The 17,001-nt window shown below is 39.2% G+C and overlaps 2 protein-coding genes across 2 annotated transcripts; one reads left to right on the top strand and one right to left on the bottom strand.

The window, feature by feature from the left end:
* Positions 1 to 492: 492 nt before the first annotated feature.
* Positions 493 to 4,839, top strand: LOC141913277 (radial spoke head 14 homolog). Its single transcript, XM_074804757.1, has 10 exons — positions 493 to 529; positions 769 to 882; positions 966 to 1,071; positions 1,461 to 1,547; positions 2,369 to 2,580; positions 3,136 to 3,284; positions 3,894 to 4,010; positions 4,092 to 4,203; positions 4,332 to 4,394; positions 4,494 to 4,839. The coding sequence occupies exons 2-10, from the start codon at positions 790 to 792 to the stop codon at positions 4,575 to 4,577; spliced, it is 1,023 nt and encodes a 340-aa protein (XP_074660858.1). The 5' UTR covers positions 493 to 529; positions 769 to 789; the 3' UTR covers positions 4,578 to 4,839.
* Positions 4,840 to 4,888: 49 nt separating this feature from the next.
* LOC141913273 (uncharacterized) lies at positions 4,889 to 16,750 on the bottom strand. The gene is made up of 13 exons (XM_074804753.1): positions 16,745 to 16,750; positions 14,417 to 14,576; positions 13,216 to 13,477; positions 11,918 to 12,073; positions 11,365 to 11,429; positions 11,173 to 11,268; positions 10,752 to 10,865; positions 10,164 to 10,365; positions 9,364 to 9,543; positions 8,275 to 8,493; positions 7,405 to 7,544; positions 6,519 to 6,692; positions 4,889 to 5,973 (listed from the first exon to the last, which is right to left on the bottom strand). The coding sequence occupies exons 2-13, from the start codon at positions 14,567 to 14,569 to the stop codon at positions 5,689 to 5,691; spliced, it is 2,046 nt and encodes a 681-aa protein (XP_074660854.1). The 5' UTR covers positions 14,570 to 14,576; positions 16,745 to 16,750; the 3' UTR covers positions 4,889 to 5,688.
* Between the last annotated feature and the right edge of the window lie 251 nt (positions 16,751 to 17,001).

Below are 17,001 nucleotides of genomic sequence, written 5' to 3'. Positions count from 1 at the left end.
ATATATTTGTATTGTTTATCTCCAAAGATGGCTACGTATTCAATTGTGTTATTCATCCAGACTCGAATGTTGGGTGTGAGGGCAATGATCATATGAAGCTGGTGATGAAATCTCAACCGTCATGTGCTGCCCCTATACACATCGTTAACGGCGAATCGGCGAACTAACTCATTACTCGCGTGCCACAGTGAGAAAGTTGAGCAACCGAGTTAGTTCACATTTTCCCCGCAAATCAAATATATAGCGGCAGCACTTAACGGTGAAGAATTTGAGGATCCGATACTGGCGGCTCGATCGAAATGTACCGGCGACCAATATACCTGTAATGACAGGCTTCAGTCCATCCCCCGATATTTAAGATGATGATGATTATGATAAGGGACTAGGATATAGATAGGTGATTTTCCTACTCGAAGTTATTGGAGTAATTTTCTAAAACTCCAGTCAGTGCTGCCACCTCAGTACGTGTACTATGCGGTATTGCGTATAATAACCAAACATAGTTTACATTGACAACCAGAATAAAAGGGTAAGTTCAAGTTTAATACATTTACAACGTTCTCCTTCATTCATTCGACGGTTCCGTCTAACTTTCATATGGTATTCACATGATTCATAACGATAAACTGTATCAGATCTAATTTTAGGACATTGATTCAAACCGAATTGACGATTCTTCCAAAAATTGATACATCAATCCAATTCATTCACGAATTTTATTCTACCAATAAACAAATGTGCCCTTATGATGATTGTTTACTTTTTCAGAGAGAAAGGACGTAAAACATCATGGCGGATACAATAATCTCTGCGAAATATCCCCCGCTCATCGACCCGACCAGAACTCCACTGGCGTATGGCAATAGAGCTCTACCAAGATTAGTAAGTTATTCAAATGACGCCTTGCGCTTACTCTACATCCACAGTCCATGTTGTTGTATTTATATCGACATCATTCTTTTTAGAATAAAGAGTTAAATGATTTGAATCTTCTGACAAAACAGCGGGCGTTGATGTCATTATGCGATTACTTGCACGACCCGGAACACATATCAGATGCTCTCAGATTGGGTACGTGTAGCAAGCAAGCTTATTAGGAACCATTCTTTAAGCTTAGATGTGTCCATCAGGGAGGAGTAAGAAATTGAGTAATTCTGCTTTAAAAAAACCGCCATTTGTAACGTCTTGAAGATCATTTCTTCAGTTACCCCGATATACCACCCTCTCATATACCGCCACCCCGCCTACCGCAAGGTTTGCTCAATGTACATTTCTATACAAATACATAGTTAAACACCCCCTACCCCCTATATACCGCCATACTCTCTATACTGCCAAAATCATTCTGCACCGATGTGGGCGGTATATGGGGGGGGTTGACTGCATATGTGACTTCATCGCATTATGATTTTGTTCCAAGCTAAAGATGTTGTTTGTTTTTCCTGAAAAATCGATTTCAGGTATACCCCAGAGTTTAAAAGGATTATTGAAAGACCCGGATCTGACTTGCAGACAAAAAGCTACAGAATGTTTATACGTTATCGCAAGTGAGTAAGATCTTTAATGCAGGTGTCGCTCGTGGTTTCTGCTAAGATACCGCGCTTTTATTTCGACAACATTTCACTTATGTTCGAGTAAAATTTTCCAATTAGTAAATCAATTTGCATTCAATCTATATACATTGAGTGACAAGGGCAATTCAATATCATTTTGAGAAACCCACAATATCAATCAAACAACTGTTGTTTCATTTTTTCTCACGTTTTCAAATTTTTCAAATAAACTCTGAAAATGGGTGGAAGGAAACGTAAGAAAAAAATAGTGTTGATAAATGATATCATGCATTTCTCTCGATGATATTCATCAGGACCGGAAATAGTCTCAACTATTTACAATTCAGGGTGATTTGATATCTATTCGATGACTTGTGCAATTATATTCACATCTAATTCAAATTTCATCGAACAAAATGAATTTATTAACCCTTTCAGTGCGTCTACACCGCAGTGCGTTGTATAAATCGGTGATGGATTTTGCTAGTACACCGCACTGCGATGTATTGATTTAATTAGTAATTATCTCTCTTGAAAGATGGCAGCACCTGTCAAACATAGTGAAATATTAGAAACTAATGATACACCGCGCCGCGGTGTAGACGCATTATAGTGCTATTCCCGTTATTCAACACACTAGGGTGGAATTTTCCCAAATTTTCATTTTCTCAAGCACTATAGGGTATCAATTAGTCAGCACTGAAAGGGTTAACACTACTTATAACTCTGTGAATTGTTGCGCCATCTGGTGTGTACCGTCGGTACTCCATTGATCCGGATTAATTTTCTCCTATGCGAAATTGAAAAATTTCTAGATCACGCTATCGGACGGGACGCGCTGTTACATTTCGAGATAATTCCACCGGTCGCCGATTTATTCGAAGATAAAGAAGATATCGCGCGCAAAAACGCTCACAAAACAATCGAAATGATTTCGGAGACGCCGATCGGGGCTGCAGGAATCGTCGAGACGAAATTAGTCGGAAAATTGGTCGAAAAATTGATATCGGAACACGATGAAATAAAGGTTCGTTGAATACAATACCGACCTCTGCTTCGATCTGATTTCGCAATTTTACTTCACCTTTTTTGCCAAAAACTTAAACAAAAACAACTTAAGTTACTTCTAAAATGTTGAATGTAGTATGATGATATCTGTTCATTTTAAGGAAAGGCCCAATTTTCTCTTTGGGAAATTTGAGAGATCATCCATGAAATACGTGGGAATTTCTAATTAATGTAACTGTGGAAACCACCAGGATTTTAACCCAGGCGCGGATCTAGGGGGTCTTACAGGTCTTCTGGAAGACCCTGAAATTTTTTTTAAGTGCCCTCAAAAAATTTTGCTCGCTAAACAATTTCATGACTTATAATGCAGGAAATGGCTTCAAATCAGTGCTGGAATCTAAAAAATTTTGGTGTGTTATCAGTGCCCTTTTCTTTTAGGTATGCCCCTAAAATTGTGAGCTGACTCTCAGATTTACCCCTAGATCCACCCCGTAACCCACCAACGCTAGATTGACAAGACCAGTCGGCTTATACCACTCTATCTCTAAATCTCAGGATTTTGTTTTGATTTCAGGAGTTAATTCTCGATACATTACATTACTGTATGCGAGTTGATACTGTCGACGCTTTGTCAAACGAAGCCATGCAAGAATTTACAAAATTACTACAACATCAGTCGCCGATTATCAGAGCTAAAGCTGCCAGAGACATCATGGATCTCAGGTATTAACTATTCGAAATCTCTCGCGTTTCATTTCGCACTACCTAAATATAAATGAGTTGTACACACATTACTACTAACTTATTTTATGTTTTGATTTGGTTTCAATGTTCCGTTTTTAACAACGAATTTAGTGCCATGCCGAGAATACATTTGATGAATGAGGAGATTGCTAAGAGGTAGCTTTCGTGATACAACTATTTTAGCTACATTATCCGGACTGGGTTTCATAGGTGTGTGGGAGCAAAATAATTTTTTGGGAACATTTTTAAAAATTTGTCAGTTATAACCATAGTTTTTCATTGTTACCGGTACTCAGTGCCGTCAACCAGGTTGAGGATACCGGTATACCCCTAGGGGTAACTTTGATACCCAGTCTATGAAACCAGGCCCTGCTGTTTTGAAACTTAATCTATCCTTTTTCAATTGATTCATATTTTCCTTTTTCTAGATTTTCAGTTTTTTAAGTTCGAGTTCTTTTTCGTTCATTCACGCTTACATTTTTCATCATCCTTGTTTGAGTACTCCCGCTATGTAGACATTTCAAAATAGACCTATCCTTGTTTTGAATTAACGCCAAAGATAAGCTTCTTTTTCTGTTAATCTTACAGCGTTCCACTCGCGGGTAAAAATAAGGCAGTCGAAGTGAAAGCATTGCCATCGCTGGTTGGATTACTCACCGATTCTGAAGCAAGCGTCCGTGCCTCCAGTGCCGGTGCCATAGCCACGTGAGTTACCTAACTGTTCAGCTATAAACCGAGGCTACGGATGAATAAGGTTTTTATAGAGATAATCAATATTTCATGTAGGATTACAATAACAACTGATGGTAAATATGCAGCTATTGATTCTGAGGCTATTGCACCATTAGTTCAACTTGTTGATGATTCAACCAGTGAAGTCAGATTAAACGCTCTCAAAGTAAGTAAATTTTGCTGTAATTTGGAAACTGCGATGAAAGTTGTCTATCGAAATAAATGATGGAGCTCTGATCATCTTGGTGTCCGTGAAAACACCTGAAAGGTACTGCGATGTTTTATGATTTCTAGGCATTGACGTGTTTATCAGAAGCTCCTAAAGGCAGAAAAACTCTTCTAGAACATATCGAAAAGGTATGTACTTGAATTAAGACATGATTTACTCTATGTTATTACATTAAATTACATTAAATCTTTCCCCATCATCTACCATTTGTTGAAATACATTTTCAGATCCGAGAACGCCTTACCGACGAAATTCCCGCCGTAGTTAAAGCAGCTCAAATCGCTGAAAAAGTTATCACCTGGAAACCATAGAAAACTGTTCGTTGTTTCAATCTCTATCGGATCTTGCCACAGCAATAGCAGCAGAAGCTGCTAAATCATTCAAATGAACATTATATGTAATCAACTCTGTGATGCAACTTTAATATTGAACACTTTGAGCAGATTTCATCTGAATATTCAAAATTTACCCATTCAATTTAAACTGCTTCTCTGAACTATTATATATAGTGTATGCAGGTATCTAAACCAAAATAATTGTTTCTACAACAATTTTCATCCGTCCAAATAAACCTCCTTACACATCTTTGTTATATACTTAAGTATTTCTGTGATGTAATTGTACATAAATAAATGTGTTGATTTCGACAAAATCGGACAAATTTGGATTGATATTTGTTTGAGGTATGGGACACCATTCCACAACTGATACTGATAGTGAGTGTGCTCAGAGATTGAACTATTATTGAAAACTTCAATTTATTTAACAATATTACAACACAACGTACATTTCTTCAACTTCAAACAGAATTTAGCTACAGACGACTTGAGTGCGGTTTCCTAAACAAGTCGTAACTCGGTGAGAGGATACTGAAGCAAGGTCCCTACAGATCAGTCATTCCTGGGTATACAGAGTCCTGATCAGTCATTCCTGGATATACAGAGTCCCTACAGATCAGACATTCCTGAATATACAGGATCCCTACAGATCAGACTTTCCTGGATATAAGTACCGGTAGTTTTAAAGGAGCAAGTACATTCCTAACTTATCCTTACTACAGTGGACTCCTCCTAAATCAGTGCTGTTTATCTTTGTAAAACCATTAATTTGGTGGTTGAGTAAGCAAATTTTTACACAACTTGGCTCTAATTCGGTAACCGCCTAATTGGGTTAAGAAAATCCTGGCGCCAACTGCACCGATTTAGGTGTAGTTTACTGTGCAACAACAATCATTTCTAGTTGCCTATTTCTCAAAATCGAAGGAGTTTCAAGAACCTTAAACATTTTCTGTACAGAAGGAGTTTTAAAGGAATCAAGGAGTTATAGGGACCATGTGAAGTAGTAAAGACTGGTTAAAACACCCGACTCCCTGGAGACTGTTGTTTGGCACAGAGATATATTATAAACTGTGTTATTCTAATTCTAAGAGTTCTGAATGATTTTTATTCCGGGCGACATCACGATATTTAACGGTTCAATAATATGTCGCTCGTTCTCCTCCTCCGGCGTCACCTGCGATGAATCGGTACTCACGATATCCGCCGGTGAGATTTCGCTAACGCCATCTGTTGGTGATTCGGGGAATGTTTGAGAGTTATTGGTTGTCACTGCCGTGTTTGAAGGGGTTACTGAAATATCAGCGGGTACCGCAGTGATCGCGTGCAGTTGAACGCCGGGCTGTTGTCCTCCGGGGTTTTGAGTTAATTGCTGAAAGAAGTAGAGTAATTATTGAATATTAAATTCTCCAGTCTTTAGACTTATAAACATGGGAACCTCGTCAAAATTTCAGAGGGCAACAAATTCTGTTCGTTCTGACTGATAGTAATGTGAAATTATTAAAATTGTTCTATTTGGGACAAAATTCTAGGTTTGTAATTACTGATTAATCGTTATATCTGAGGTCGTTATAGCGAGGTTAGTAGATGCCAGTAGGATCCGTTGGACCGTGAAACTCGAGAGCGACATCCAAGTCAGAAGGAACAGCAGATTCTTATTTTTCAATACCCTCAACCCGCTGAGCACCAGGTAGGGGCATAAGAAGTTGGTTCGATGTGTTATTTCCCCGATTGAGGAGAGACCAGAGAAGAATCTTCGACCAAGAAACTCTTTAGCCACACAAGGATTCAAACCCATTAACTCTGTATTGTCGAGACCGGTGACTTGAATATGAACAGAGTCCACCACCGTAGTAGCAATTTCATATTTCTCTCCACAGCCAAACTATGTACTTAAATTCTGATTTCGTTACATACCTGTAGCATTTGAAGTTGAGCAGTATCGGTGACGAGGAGAATCTGTTGTCCGTCTGGTCCGGTAACGCCAGCCTGTATATGCTGCAAGACCGACGAATTTGTAGCTATAGCCACCATCGTTTGATCGTTGCTGTTTACCATACGAGCAATCGCCTCCGACGATAGCATCGTTACCTAAAACATTAATTATCCAAATCAGTTCCCAAATTCGATGGGTTTCATCCAATTCTGGAATTGTGTTCTGGCGCATTCGTTTTGACAAGAAAATTCGCTCTACCGATTTGAAGTAAAAATCCACGATAATAAAGAAGAGCTAAATGAGCGCTAGGCATTTCGATCCAATTCTAAGGTCCATTTTCAGTGGACAGCCACTAGGTTACTATGAGATGCCTGTAGCTGAATATAGTGAGTGAGTAGATAAGCTTAGCATAGCTTAGACGTAGACCAGTCTAAGATGAACTTAGTTCTATAGCCAATCTAACAACATAAGACTAGTCTTAAGATTTGAGGCCAAGGAGAAATCAGCCTATTCCTTAATAGCATACTCTGTAAACCTGATAAGAGTTTGGTAGGCTTTGATTGGCAGCCTCTATAACCGATTCCGAAGTCTTATTCTGGTGGATTTGTGTCCACCAGAAGGCCAAGGATAAATCAGCCTATTCCTGAATAGCATACTCTGTAAACCTGATCTGATAAAAGCAGCCTGTAGATGGTTTGTAATCCGGAATTGATATTGCTTAACACGAATACGTTCAATCAAAACCTGCCTAAATCATAGTAAATTACTCTTATTAGTGTAATGAGTGGCTGGATATAAATTCAACAAAATTTCAGTAGCAGGTCGAGACAAATTCTTTCTCTCTTAGCTTCCTATCATCATACACACCTGTGGTTCTCCAGTGTTTATAACTAACGTTCCCTCGCCGTCATCTGCAGCACCAATAGATCCTTCACCACCGACGTTCGAAATATCTGCCGGCGCTGCCAACTGGAATTGCATTCGACTTCTCTTCGGCGCAGGACCTCCTGTCCCAAAATAGAACATAAAAAGTTATAAGGTACTTAGCAAAATTTAGCTGCTGATTTGAACCCGATGCAATCTTAAGCATTATATACATAGGAAGAAGCTAATTTTTCATTAAATGATGTTCAAAATAACTCTTTCCACGGTAATAACTTTTATTTCAGTCAGAATTATCTCAGACCTGCGCAACTGGGGAAGTGAAATTTATCTCCCAACAGTGTACCTGAATCTGAGATTACAGAGGTATTGGTAGACTTGTAACTTAGTAACTCCTGCCGCTTCAAATGATTCACAAAATAACCCATAACAACTAAATCTCCCAGGGTTCCACAAGATCCGGGAATTTCAACTTTTCTTGGAAAATGGAAATATTCATGGAATTGAGTTTTGTCTTGGTGCCTTGTGTTGTGCTTGCTGGTGACGAGTCGCAAGAGGAACCTCTCGATAAGAAAGACCCCGCAGGATATATCGTAATTCTATCAGGGAAAATATCTGGGAATTTTGTATTCCCTGATCTGTAAGAACCCAGGGGCCGCAGTTGCTCAAAGGTTGGTTAGAGTAAAGGGCTTCGTTCGTCTGAATTTTACTAAGCCCTCAACCAGTGGATGGTTGACACGATAGTATCAATTAAAAGTTCATTGTTACTCAACTATGGAATTTATTTGCCGGTTATCTTTAACCATCTTTTGAGCATCTGACCGCTGATCTCGCATCATCAGTTTTTATACGTACCGTCTGCAGTAGCCATTACGTCAGCCTCTAACGGACTATCGTCGCCGTGCGCCGTACGTCTGTGCATCGCTAGAGTCGACGTCTGCCGATAGTTTTTACCGCAGTGGTTACAGATATACGGTTTCGAGTGAGTGTGAACGACGTGGTGTTTATATAAACTGGAATATTCCGTGAAACGTTTGTTGCATCCCTGAACCATACAAACATACGGCTTCTCACCTGCAAATATACAATACAACAAACACCTCCATCAGGATTTGAGTATCTCATCCACCTAAATGTACTTCAGGGTCCCAACTGATCAGCCTGGGTATAAGGAGTTTTCAAGGAGTTTTAAAGGAGAAGCATCTGCATCACTTTGATATCCGAATTATGGTAGACTCCTCTTAAATCCGTACTGTTTATCTTGGTAAACCATTATTTCAGTGGTTTTGTAAGCAAATTCCTATCCTTTCTAATTCGGTAACCGCCGAATCGGGCAAAAAATCCAGGTCCCAGCTGTATCGATTTAGGCGTAGTCTTTTTTACGTACAACTTCTAAAATTTCTAATTGCCTGTTTCTCAAAAGTGAAGGAGTTAAAAGAGCTTCTGCACTTTGCTCCAATCAAAGGAGTTTCAAGCGCTTTTAAAAGCAATTTCCATTTGGAAAAAGTTTTCAAGGAGCATTAGGTACCCTGGTACTAGAAGTTGACCCCGGAGTTGACCTGACTGAAAATTTTAGTCAGTATTTGATAAACAGGGGTAGTCTACCATACTTAGTTAAGTTGTGACTAATTTCAAAGCAAGTATGCCGAGAAATTCTCATAAAGATTCCCATCGATAAGAGGAAAATAACTACCGGAAGTTGAAAGTTGAGTAACTATGAAATATTGTTTACGTCCAGGCACGGTGATTCAGTGGACACCTTTTACCCCAGAGTCGATCGCCTCGGATTATCACATGCCCGACCTAACGAATTTTCTTACTACAATTCATCATGATCACAGCCCATCCCGGCCCCAACGGTCCTCGGAATTCGGGTACCTCAAGAGACAATTGGTTCCACGAGATCCGAGGCGGACAGAGTTTACAGCGTATAAGCATACTAACCGGAATGAATACGTATATGATTCTTGTAATTGGTAGCGCTAGCGAATGATTTTCCGCAGCCCTCCAGATCACAGACGTATGGACGTTCCCCGGTGTGCGTACGGATGTGAACTTTACGTATATTACTCGTCGTAAACGAACGATCGCAGCCTTCAAACGGACATTTAAACGGTCGTTCACCTAGTTCAAACAGAAAACAGAAAATCATAATCATTCGATTGGTCTGGAAAAATTCAGGGAATCAGAAAATCCAGAAAACTACTGGATTTTGGATATTGCTGATTTACCACGCCTTTCTTTATCAATGTAAGATTCACGATCATGAATTAAATTGTAACATTTCAAAACAAGGAATTTCTCCATTCACTCGCAGTTTCATTTTTGGCACGCTAGCAGGCTTTGTAGGCCAACTAACGAATTCACCACGATGTCGTCATCTCATAGATTCACCTCATCTAGCAGCTGATTTTCCAGATGGGAGAAACGAAAATTTTTTCAAATAAATTGAAGCATTTTTTTACTACAAAGGCTTTAAATTACACATTACACTGACAGTAAAGAGTTATGACTGGCAGAGACTGGTATTGATATCAGTATTAAGAGTTTATATGCAAAACCCACAGTTGATGATTTAACAGTTTATTCTAACTGTTTCTACTTTCAAAGTTTCGACTAAACTTCATCATCTCCATTTCTCTGATGAAGAAGTTTAGTCATAACTTTGAAACTGTCAGAATAAATTGTTACATCAACAACTGTGGGTTTTGCTTATCAAGTAAAGTTCTATGTTTAATACATACCCGTATGTGTGCGTATATGCTTTTGTAGATCTCCCGATGTTTTGAACGCTTTCTCGCACGCCGAGTCCGGACACTTGTACGGCTTTTCCCCGGTGTGTACGCGAGTGTGCGACTTCAATCCGTAACCGGTGGCAAACGCTTTTTCGCAATCGGGAAAATCGCAACGAAACGGCCGGTCACCGGTGTGTGAACGCTCGTGAACCTGAAAAAAATAGATATTTCATTTTGATTTATCTTGCACTTTCAGTGCGTCTACACCACAGTGCGGTTTATAAATCAGTGATGGACTATGCTAGTACACCGAACCATTGTGTACTGATGTAATTCGAAATTAGTTTTTATCGCTATTGTAAGATGGCAGCACAAGTCAAACACAGTTACATATAAGTTCCTAACAATACACCGCACTGAGGTGTAGACGTATTACAGCGGTATGCCTGTTATTTTCAAAAATTTCCAAATAATCTCCAGCACTTTAAGGTATTAATTAGAAAGCACTGAAAGGGTTAATAACTTGAAACTAAGACTCGAAACATGCTTTTGATTATCTAGTGCATAAAAACTATTCTGATTATGAATGATACGTACTTTAAGGTGATGCTGTGTGGTATAGAGACGACCGCAACCGGCGTATTCACAACGGAAAGCCTTCTCTCCGAGTGCCAGGGCTCGCTCGCTCGGTGTACGCTTCGGTAAGAATGACTAGAAATCAAACACAAACTTTCTCCTAAACCATTCTATACTGTTAATTGCAAATTTTAAACGGTATTCTTTGTGTCATGAAGTATGGAGGATGCAAAATATGGCTGATTTTCAACACCTCATCAGGGTTCTTCAAGTTTATTTCACTACTTCATTTTCCATAATATTACCATAGCTTTTCAAGGGCCTGGGAAAAAATTCCCACTTTCCAGAACTTTCAAAGACTTTCCGTAAGAACCCCACGTCATCAATACGCACAAAAGAATGTTCCCATTTTTACCCAACTACCCCGTGGATATGTACGTACTGCACGAATGGACTCTACATCTATAGTTGTAATAGCAGCTGGACTAGACGTTGATGCTACCACATTCGGGGCCTGTGCTGTTACCGCAGTATTTGCCTGTGTGAGTGTAGAAACAAATACATCATCATTGACTGATCATTTCTAAAATACATACACACGATCATTTGGTTAATAGCAGAGTGAAGTACCTACTTGACTGAACACAGGTGATATATAAGCAGTGGATCCATCTTCTAATTGAATTGCTTGCATGCCACCTGTAAAATTCAGAAAATCATTATATGATCTAGATTATTCGATAAAATAGTGCAGCAGACCGCTCCCAACTAGAGGACAGTGACTTTTTGTGTAACTATGCAATTTTAGTTGATATTCGATCAACTTTCCACCCGTTTACAAATCCCAGACTTTTCCATGTGATTACACAAAATTCCCTGAGTTAATCAGAGAAATTTCTAGGTTTAAAATGTTACAATTCATTTTTCATTGAATCGCGTACTGATAAAGTAGCACGTGGTCCATAGCATTATGCAAATTCCCTGAATTTTCAAGGTTTTTTGTAAAATTTGTCAAATTCCACGAACTTTCCCTGATTTTTCTGATTCCCTGAGTTTTCCAGGTTTTCAAGGTCAGAAGCCACCTATCACAATTTGTTTCTACAATTTGTGTTTGTGATCATTTTACGGGAAGGGATTCAATTTAACAGGAGTCTACTGTATATTTTGCGACATTTTGAACTTGGTACTTTTAGGTGCCGAGTGAATAAATGCATGAGTTCCATCTTCTAGTTGTATAGCTTGACCCTCGACGAATTTCGGCGTTTGTTGAATTATCTGTTGTTGTTCAGCGTCGATGTGTCCTTCGACTAGTTGATTCTGACTGGCTATCAACTGCTGTTCTTCTGCGAGAAGAAAAATAAGAAGATTTCAGATTAGATTATCGCAGCCCAGTGATAAAATAATCCAGGGCTATATCTGTTCTACTGTTGGTTGAAGTTGGAAAATTTCAGAGTTAAAATCATTCTAAATTTCGCTTTTACATGTATTCAATTCCACCCAGGAAATCTGAACTCACAACAGCGGACCTGGTTCTTGAGGACTAGATGCACTGTCAAGGCTTAGATTTAGGACCAGTCCAATGATATATAGCTTCAAACAACTTCAGAACAGTTGTAAGATGATTCAAGACCCTTTATAAATTGACTTGCCAATGAAATCTTTTCATCTTTCTACAGCCACTTTACTTATTCCCCGAGTTGTCCATGTTATAACACAAAATTCCGAGTAAATCCGAGATATTTCTTGGTTTAAAATGTTACAATTTAAAACATTTCTTATGAATCACGCATTGATAAAGAAACACTTGGTCAATAGCATTATCCAATTCCCTGTTTTTTTCAATAGGTTTTTCGCTAAATTTGTCAAATTCCATGAGTCTTCTAAGATTTTTTTTCATGTGATTAGGCCTATACAAAATTCCCAGAGTAAATCAGAGATATTTCTAGGATTAAAATCTTACAATTCATAATTTTTCTTTTAATCATGTACTAATAAAGAAACAGCATTGGTCAATAGCATTATTCAAACTCCCTGAAATTTCCCTGATTTTTATGATTCCCTGTTTTCCAGGTTTTCCAGGTAAGTGGACACCAAGTTCAACGCATCCTCGCTTGCCAGGGCTCCAGTATCTTTCCTGAACTCGCTTCCACCAGCCCCCTGGCCTCACGAAGCGTGATTTCATTACTGACGCTGTTGCACATGACGTCATATATCGATTTGCCAAATACTTCCTTGTTCAGTAAAACGTTCGCTGATTGGTCTATTTAACGGGAAAACCAATAGAAGCCTAAAGTCGTTTGTTTCAAGCGCTGTGATTGGTACGACCGGATTCTGGTCGGCTAGTAACGACTCCAACGACTCATGAGGTCAAGGGGTTCGGCGAACAGCTTTAGCGTAGTGGGTTCGAATCCCTTGACGGGTGAAGATGAGTTCACCAATACCCCGCCCAATAAACACATAAAGAAGGTCTCTCTCTCTCGCATACCTTTAGAAAACGTCCTCTCGATATAAGCAGTGGAACCGTCGGCGAGGGTAACCGCTTGCAGAACCGTGTCGCCCGGTTCGATGAACGTTTGGTTCGCGTCGTAAACCGATTGAACCGTCGTCATCGACGCCGGGTTCATCAAATCGACAACCGATGATTCGACGTTCTCGACCAGACCCTTATGATCTTCGTTAATCGCGTTTTCGTCGTCGTCGTTCAGTTGATCACCGCTGATCACGAGAGCCGAATCTTCATTCGGAGCCTAAAACAATAACAATTATAGAATTTCTACATACAGTCTACAGTTATTGATTATGACTGACTGCAAAAATACATAAAGATGTATGTATTTTTGCTGATTGTGAATTAGTCAACTCTTTTAAAATGCCCACCATTCATCGTCGTAATGCTTTTTTCTCCTGCTTAGCCTATAAGTTTTTGTGCTGTACATATTTCTTATATCTAGTTTTCTTCTATTTTTCTCAATATTGTTATCATTTTGTGTTTTTCATTGTTTCTCTGTAATCTTACTGCTCATCTATCATTGTCTTGTAGGCCTACCGTACTCTAGTATTCATGTTAATATTTCATTGCACGTCATTTCCTTCGCAATTCGTGTAAGCTTATTATGTGGAGCAATAAAGTAAAGTTCAAGTTCAAGATTAACTTCTGAATCTCGGGGATCAGTATCACAAAGACGTTTAACTTTGGAATTGATTTAATTTCTTCATCAGTTCTTCTTAAACTTCTCAAGAGAAACCGGACCCAGGTTGATTATTTTAAAAGGTTGCTTTATCATCATCATCATCATTAAAAATCATCATCATTAAATCAGTGGAGTTTAGACGTTATGGTAAAAGTGTTAGGCCCTATAAAGCTGCAGAATGTAGATCCACAGTTAGGCCTAAGAGTTGGCTTGACTAGAAAATTAAAAGCTTTGGTACTGATTTTTGCTTCTATCCTATTCAAAAGTTAGACAATCAGGCTTGCCCTAAAGCTATTAGCCGCATCATGGAGACGATTTGGCACGGGCCAAATTGGCACGGATCTAATGAAAGAGCACGTTCACACAAACAAACCATTCACTTGATACTAAACAATGCTCAAACAAAGCTAAATGGATCATTTCCGGTGCCAGTTGCAATTCAAACGCAATCATTTTGCCCTAAGCCATGGAGGGTGGAATAATCAGTGGTAATACCTGTAATAACAGTCGAAGTCCGAGAGCTGCATCTTCATTTTCCTCAACATCTTCATCATCAGCGACCACCGGTACAACGGATTGATGATGATGTATTTCTCTAGCTTCTGTTACTAGACTATCGTCAATCGTAGCCTGTCCATCATCATCCATAATCAATCTGAAACACAGGTTCCATGTCAGGTTTAGGTTGACCGTATAACTGTGTGCATCCCATGCTAAACAACAAGGCCGGATGTAGTAGGGGTGGACTCAGTCCACCCCACTCAAAATTTGAATGTTCCCTTCCTAGGTCTCAAACAATATTTTTGCAAAGAACGTTTTTTTAAAGAGGAAAAATATATCAAAGGGGCCCGAGAGAAAGCCCTTATCCTAAATGTTCTGTTGGAGTGGAATAATATATCAGGCCTAGGCCTACCTACGTTGAACCCCTACCAATTTCGCAGTCGCGTTCATTGCCAAATCTGCCCTTTTTCACATTAAGTGCCCCTTTCCAATTTCCAGGGCAATCGTCCTGCAAAAATTAGATTCCCCTTTGCTTTTGGTCTTGCTCCAGCTGATGCTGTGGATTCTAACTTTCAGGAGCTGCGCTAGTGCAGTGAACTTTTAATTAGCTCCTTCTATAGGACACAGGGACTTGTCACGACTGATAATGGATGAGACCAATGATGGGGGTACCAGTATCCCTGCAACTGTATAATAAAATAACAAGGGTGGCAACAAATTTTCAATCTGACAATGACTTCTCCACTTCAATCGACTGTAATTCCAAAAATTCTCAACCGATTCACATGAAATAAGCTTTAATACAACCTAGAAGACTTTCTGCTTCCAACGAGCCTTTAACCACCACTCTAGGACAATTATCTCACAACGAAATCACCGTTTTTTGACGAGAGATAGCTCAAATTGGAGGTGTACCGATTCTATGGTGGACAGCAAAATGGTCGTATTTTTCACTTCAAACGATGATTTCTATGTGAAATCTTAGAGATAACCCCAACAAACCATACATTTTTTAAAACTACGCGGTCATACCTGTACGCTTATCTCATTTATTTGTATAATCCACGCGATGGGTGAGCTCGCAAGCTCAAAATCGAACAAATATACGAAAAAGTCACCTCGCACTATCGCGCTGGCGGCCATTAATCACGTGACGTGCAGGTTCGGGCTATGTTAATAGAACCGCGACAAGTCTACGTCTGTAGACTTGAAAAAAGGAAATATTTGCTAATAATACCACCCCTCAGACGAATGTTGCACTATATTTTCATAATACGGATATTTTATTAATTAACAGAACTTTTAATAAATTTTGTAATGTTTTTCGAAATCTCTAAGCCAATCAATGCGCGTGAAATATTTAGCCCGTTACTACGATATCACGTGATTAATGGCCGCCCAGTTGATGACAAGTTGAACGCCGTGTTCGTCCTCATTTTCGATTTTGAGCTTGTGAGCTCACCCATCGCGTGGATTATACAAATAAATGAGATAAGCGTACAGGTATGACCGCGTAGTTTTAAAAAATGTATGGTTTGTTGGGGTTATCTCTAAGATTTCACATAGAAATCATCGTTTGAAGTGAAAAATACGACCATTTTGCTGTCCACCATAGAATCGGTACACCTCCAATTTGAGCTATCTCTCGTCAAAAAACGGTGATTTCGTTGTGAGATAATTGTCCTAGAGTGGTGGTTAAAGGCTCGTTGGAAGCAGAAAGTCTTCTAGGTTGTATTAAAGCTTATTTCATGTGAATCGGTTGAGAATTTTTGGAATTACAGTCGATTGAAGTGGAGAAGTCATTGTCAGATTGAAAATTTGTTGCCACCCTTGTTTTTTATATTATACAGGGATAGTGGACCTGGTCATTGATATTGGTTTTATTCATTCACTATCAATTGTGACAAGTCCCTGTGCTATAGGACTACACTTGAAGCCGGGGCCATCAGGCCTAAATGGAGCAACTGCAGCAAATTTGATGAGTAGTCATTGCGCAATACACATGTTGAGAATGAGTAAGACTTGAATCTGGATTGACTTTTTGAGTTAATTGAGATTCTGTTGTTGGCTGTAATTTTCAACAACGTCAACAAACATCGACGCCTGGTGGTAGCAGTTTTGGGAGGTTGGGAGATGTCATGGCGACATAATCAGTGCCTTCATTTCCTAACGTTAATACCTTCTCGTACACTAATACCCGTCGCATCAACATGACGAACTTGACGAAAACGACGTTTACATTCGAGAAAACTACTTTCGCTTCGGGGATATATATGATTTAGGAAGGCATTGAGCCCCTTGAATCCTGGGAAAACTACTTACCCGAAATGCTCCCATAAAATAACGACTATAAATAGAACTAAATACACAAACAAGTAACCGCTCCGTCGATGCTAGTTTCTTTGTTCTCTTTGTCCGTTTTTTCATATAATCGGTTACATTTAAAACAGATTATTCGAAGCTCTAATGAGCTCAACTATCCGGTAGGACTTTCTATATTTGTTATATGAAAATAGAATATTTGCGGATTAATGGGGCGATACGCCGAAGTACTATAGGATTTTACTTTTAGATAGTTG

This window comes from Tubulanus polymorphus, chromosome 11 (assembly GCF_964204645.1).
Source record: "Tubulanus polymorphus chromosome 11, tnTubPoly1.2, whole genome shotgun sequence".
NCBI lineage: Eukaryota > Metazoa > Nemertea > Palaeonemertea > Tubulaniformes > Tubulanidae > Tubulanus > Tubulanus polymorphus.
Note: the sequence above shows the minus strand (reverse complement) of the source record. Positions and strands in the feature narration are given on the sequence as shown.

Bases quoted from the DNA above. Each gene is read 5' to 3' on its own strand.
- LOC141913277 (XM_074804757.1), top strand. From the start codon at position 790: ATGGCGGATACAATAATCTCTGCGAAATATCCCCCGCTCATCGACCCG. The intron at 1,072-1,460 runs GTACGTGTAGCA...AATCGATTTCAG, and splicing joins ATCAGATGCTCTCAGATTGG to GTATACCCCAGAGTTTAAAA. The intron at 4,395-4,493 runs GTATGTACTTGA...ATACATTTTCAG, and splicing joins TTCTAGAACATATCGAAAAG to ATCCGAGAACGCCTTACCGA.
- LOC141913273 (XM_074804753.1), bottom strand. From the start codon at position 14,569: ATGGATGATGATGGACAGGCTACGATTGACGATAGTCTAGTAACAGAA. The intron at 11,430-11,917 runs GTACCAAGTTCA...TGAATTTTACAG, and splicing joins TATTCACTCGGCACCTAAAA to GTGGCATGCAAGCAATTCAA. The intron at 10,366-10,751 runs GTACGTATCATT...TATTTTTTTCAG, and splicing joins CCACACAGCATCACCTTAAA to GTTCACGAGCGTTCACACAC.